General features: G+C 40.9%; 1 protein-coding gene across 1 annotated transcript in view; it reads left to right on the top strand.

The window, feature by feature from the left end:
* Window positions 1-6,000, top strand: part of akt3b (v-akt murine thymoma viral oncogene homolog 3b) — a 48,131-nt gene that overhangs the window by 28,645 nt on the left and 13,486 nt on the right. Inside the window, exon 6 of the mRNA XM_063197705.1 lies at window positions 5,725-5,856. Coding sequence (XP_063053775.1) covers window positions 5,725-5,856 — 132 coding nt within the window. The remainder of the gene's footprint in view (window positions 1-5,724; window positions 5,857-6,000) is intronic.

Genomic DNA, 6,000 nt, shown 5'->3' with positions numbered 1-6,000 from the left:
GGATGCAAGAGGAAGCTGCCGTATCTTCAAATTCCAAATTCCAAAATTCCAGAAACCGTGTGGCATTCATTGTGTTAATACATAGCTATGTTATACTACTATTATATATGAGGCGATGGATACAGAAGAGAAATACAAACCTTAATTCACCTAAATTAACCTTATTCCTTCATTTATAGTGCGCCTCTTGCCTCTCCTGTTATAATATGCACTTAGTGTATTTTGCTACCCCTGAGACCTATCCCCATGTATTTAATGGTATTCTATAAGTTATACCAGAGATTATTTAAGTATATAGAGATATGCCAATGTAATAGGTTGCTATGGGCACCTAACATGACCAGGTTCCGGTCTGCCTAAAGGGGCGTGTCATAATACTCCTAGCATTGAATAGAACAGTCCTTAGGTCTGCCTAGGTCTGTCTAAAGGGGGATTTTCCCCCCCTCCCCTTGCAATAATAGAACCCGGAAACAATGGGCCAATGGAACCTCTCTCTCTCTCTACTCTCTCTGGTTATACTGTCCCAAGTGGGAGGCATTTTCCTTTTCAGCTGCTCTATTACACCTGTTGACCTCCATGTCCCATTAAAAAAAATGACATTAGGATGTTGCATGCTAAAGCTAGATAAAGCATCATCAGGTCTCTTTACGGGAAGGGTCGTGCTGCTATGGCTGACCACTGTCTAACATTACAGGAAGGGAGATGGTCCTTGTGTGTGTTCCTAATGCTCAAATTACTGGATCTGCATTGAACATGTGATGTCAAATCTGCAAACATGCTGTACATGCATGCATTCATAGTATACACGCACACACATATGCATACTCTACTGGCACAGTGCACGTGCACAGGCATACACACACATACACAGACACGTACACACAGACACATACACCTAAATATCATGCACACACAGACAGGAGTGCCTCAGTTGTCAAGTCAAGTCAAGTTGGTTTTATTGTCAATTTCTTTACATGCACTGGTCATACAAAGAATTTGAAATTACGTTTCTTGCTTTCCCATGCAGACATAGACTAATCTAGGTAAGGACATAGACAGTATAGACATAGACAGTACTCATACATGGACATAAGACAGTATGGACATAGACAGTGCTCATACAGACATTTAAAGGGCAAGACTGGACAACAGAAGACTTGTAGAGAACATACATTAAGAGGAGGTATTTGTTGTATGCATAGTATACATGCACACATGTATGCATACTGTACTTTCATAGTGTATAGTGTACAGGCAAAACACAGACGCATACACATTTTGACTGGTGAAGACGCACTGCGTCGAAACATGCTCCAGTCATGCTTGCACCACAATGAAATGGCAGAAAAACGTATCCTGTGTGCTCCAGTCATCCTTGGCTCAGTGATTCTCTCTGAAGTGGACCAGCTTGACCACTACAGACACATGCACCTATAGTACATGTCATGCACACAGACATAAAACCTAGTAATTGAATTTCATAATATTTCATAGAAAGTGGAGAAATGTCATGTTAAAAAATAGCAATTTTGACATTTACCGGTATTCACCTTTGTAAAGACACTGCTATTATTTTGAGCACAACTGTACATGCACACACGTATGCCTGCTGGCACAGTGCACATGTAGCTGCAAACACATACATACACCTACATGTCATGCACACACAGACACATACACCTATACATGTCATGCACACAGAGACACATACACCCACATGTCATGGACACTCAGACACATACACCTATACATGTCATGCACACAGAGACACATACACCTATACATGTCATGCACACACAGACACATACACCTACATGTCATGCACACACAGACACATACACCCACATGTCATGTACACACAGACACATGCACCTACACATGTCATACACACGCAGACACATACACCTATACATGTCATGCACACAGAGACACATACACCTATACATGTCATGCACACTCAGACACATACACCTATATGTCATGCACCTATACATGTCATGCACACATAGACACATGCACCTACAGTATATGTCCTGCACACACCAGGGTTCCCGCGGGTTATTAAAAATATTAAAAAGGCATTGAATTTAGTTATCCAGCATTAAGAGCATTGAATTAGCTGTTAAAGGTCGGGATTTTTTTTCACTGCGGCATTACATTTTCAAAAAACATTTCAGTGTGCAACCTAAAGGACGAAGTTTTTTTTTTTCATAATGAAGATGACGCACAGAACGTCAATACCCATGATTCGTTGTAGAACGCTACTGTAAACACAAATCTAGAGTGCAGCGGCGTCATTTTTTGATGAGGTGAGGTGAAGAATGGGAAAGTGCCGGTTTAACCCCAAGTGGCTGCAGGATCCAAAATACTTTTGGGTAAAATCTGTGCCGAATGACCGCGAGGCGTGCTGCACACTATGCAAGAAAACGTTTACGCTGGGCTTTTTTCATAATGAAGATGACGCACAGAACGTCCATTCGTTGCACTGTAAACACGTGCACAAACCTTGAGTGCTGCAGCGACAACGGGAAGTGTAGCATTAACAATTATCTATCCTCGATGTAGCGCACAAGTATTTTTTCCACTAACCAGCAAAGTTTTATTTGTGCCGTCCAAGCACCAGTTGAACTCGAGAAGCAGGTTGTGATCAAAGCCACCCCCCCTTTATATTTATTTCATTGTGTTCATGCAAACAGTGGAGAACTGACGTTGTGGAATGTTACCGGTTTTCTTGGGGTATTCTTTTTAAGGCTATTGAACGTTGTGAAGCAAACTTAAGGAGCAATCAGAAATCCACCGCTGTCATTTGTAGCCATTTCAATTTCATGACAAAGCTGTGTTACAAACGCAATTAGGCTACTTGGCGAGACAGCCTATCGATTGGTCGCAACTAGTAGATGTATCACCAACGACCACCGACATTAATTAACACACTCTTGCCTAAAAGCGTTAGCAGAAAACAAGGCGACGTCATGCAACATTTAGCCTCTTTTTAAAATCTTGCATTGAATTTTTGAGGTGGCCAATAATAACCACAGACGCGTAACCGCGGTTAAATCACACACTGGTTAGGCTACAGTGCACTCCACACACCAACGCGTGGGCACGCTATAGCTGTAGCAAACTTGACTCGTATCAAATCCCGTCTCTGAACTATTTCCCCTTGCTGTTCGGAAAAAAAGACGACTACTTAGTTGATCTTGTTTTAATCGATGCGCTGCTAAACCAGGAGACCTGACCCATCTATGAATAGGGGGGCTCACGGCGCATTTCCTTACTGAATCATGCTCAGATAATGCATACTTCCCAGAATTGCGCATGGTGAAAAATTGTAAACAAGCATGGACGCATGCATGGTCTTATCGGATAATCATTATTGTGGCCATTCGACTATGGCAGTGCTATTCTCAAATACCTGTAAAACACTACATTAAGGGGGATCATTACTTGCACAACTAGCCCTATGACCAATAACTTGTTGACTCAAAAAATGAGTGGGTTATTGTCAGTTTAACGCTCAAATTGTAAATGGTACATTTAAATGTAGGCAATTATGCTTTTTGAACGTCATTATAATGGAGTGAAGAAAAACGATCAGGCCTAATTATTAGGCCCAACAACAATAATAATGGTCTACTCCAATTTAGTCTGATAGGTTTACATTATATTGGCTAATACATGTTGAAAGACAGATAGGCCTACTGTATGAATATAGGTTACATGTGCAAATTATGATTAGGCCTATGATTGGTCTACTTCATCCTAGAAAATGTCAATAGCCTATAAAAAACAGCAAATGTTCCAATTCTTTCTGTGTTTGGCTGATCGGTGATCATCACAGCAAGTCGGTAATCTGCAATTAACAAATAAATAGTGCTTTTGAAGCAGCTTTTGAATTCAATTCTGGGGTTTGTTTAAGTAAATAAATCTGAGATGCTACAATGCAACTTTGCATGTGTTTTAATTGTATTTTCCATAAATGTACATTCTTGTGCCAAACAGAGAGGTAATCTCTTAAGAAGTAATGAGGTTTGAATTTGATACGCGCTTTCTTAATTGAATTTCGTTCAATATTATTGAAATAATGGGTGCGATAAAAGTATTACATTTTATGTGAACATGCATTAAAAAAGGTCTTAAAAGCATTGAATTTAGGTTTAACAATCCTGGGGGAACCCTGACACACAGACACTATACACCTAAATGTCATGCAGACACAGACACAAAACCTGCGCTGCTCCAGAGGGAATGCCTCAGTTTTGTGATGCGTTGCGGAGGCTGGAATATCCCCCATCGCCAGCGCCACTCACGACTCACTCAGATTAGTAATCATCACGTAACTGTCTACACAGACACAGACACAACCGTGAGAGGGGAGAGGAGAGGAGAGGAGAGGAGAGGGGGAAAGCTTTTAAAATAATGAGTGCTCAGGGAGGATAGGCACTAATGATGTGTCTGTCTGAATAGGAGCAGAGCTTTGTTTCGACACGATTATGACACTTCGTGACAAATGTTTTATTTGTGCATAATGAAGTGCTGTCTGGGAATCCTCGTACCCTTTTGACTTTTCGCAGACAAGGAAAGATGTTGACAAACGCACAACTACTTTATTATTATTATTATGCAGCCAGTGTACATTGATGGGCCAGTCTACATTGTTGTAATAGTGTTTTTGTAATATTTTTCCCTTCCTATAATGTCTGAATTCTTGTACCCTATGAATTCTTAGACCCTTTCGACTTTTTCACAGAAGGAAAGACGTTGAGGTGTAAAGTTTTTTTGTTTTTTTTTAATTATGCAAAGTTCCTCTACTGTGAAATTTGCCATACGCAGGCCAAGAATGACTTCACTAAGTTGTCTTAATTTTATTCACTTTTCTCCTCCTGTTCATGATTTTCACAAAGACGCTGAAGAAGGCTTAGGCTGTCTGTCTGCCATGCTAACCCAGTATTAAAACTGCAAGAAATTGATTCGGATGTGCGGCTTTTTTTTACTAAACATGAACTTTGCTGTTTGCTCGCACCTGAAGACTTAGTAAGAAACATTTGGGAGTTGAGCGCACTTTCTCTTAAAAAATATGATTTTCACCATAAACAGACAATGAACGACTTTGACCATCTAAAGTTGCTGGGTAAAGATTGTGTGGAATAGATCAGTGTTTCTCAACAGGGGTGCCGGGGCACCCTGGGGTGCCGCGGACCCCCCTCAGGGGTGCCGCATAAACGTGGCTGATAAATGATGTAATATAATACATGTTTTCCTAAATTGATAAGTTAATGCTAGTCAGTGGAATCTTTCATCTGCCATTTACGCACAATCAGTCAGCTGCAAATTCAAACGTAGGTCGTGAGACGTCTCCAAATGTGTTCCTTTTCTAAGCTTGTGTGGTATCGGATGCGATGCCATGTTATGGCTCGTTGGTTTGGGGTGCCTTGAAGTTTTTCATGAATTGAAAGGGTGCCTCGCCTAAGAAAAGGTTGAGAAACACTGGAATAGATGATCCTGGCTCGGGTGAAGAGAACAGAAGATTTTCTCTTTACATTTTATTATTAACATCTATCATTTTTTGTTTAAATTATTCTTTTAGACAATGAACGACTTTGACTATCTAACGTTGCTGGGCAAAGTCACGTTTGGGAAGGTGATTCTGATGCGGGAGAAGAGCACAGAAGATTTCCTCTTCACGTTTAATATTAACATCTATCATTTTCTTGTTTTTTGTAGACAATGAACGACTTTGACTATCTAAAGTTGCTGGGCAAAGGCACGTTTGGGAAGGTGATTCTGGTCCGGGAGAAGGCCAGCGGAACCTATTATGCAATGAAGATACTGAAGAAGGAGGTCATTATAGCCAAGGTGAGATTTACACACGCACGCACACACACACACATGCACGCGCGCACTCACACACACACTCAACACTCATACACACACACACACACACACACACACACACACACACACACACACAGCTAAGATGAGATTTATATACACAGATGC

The sequence above is a fragment of the Engraulis encrasicolus genome, chromosome 1 (assembly GCF_034702125.1).
Source record: "Engraulis encrasicolus isolate BLACKSEA-1 chromosome 1, IST_EnEncr_1.0, whole genome shotgun sequence".
Taxonomy (NCBI): Eukaryota; Metazoa; Chordata; class Actinopteri; order Clupeiformes; family Engraulidae; genus Engraulis; species Engraulis encrasicolus.
Note: the sequence above shows the minus strand (reverse complement) of the source record. Positions and strands in the feature narration are given on the sequence as shown.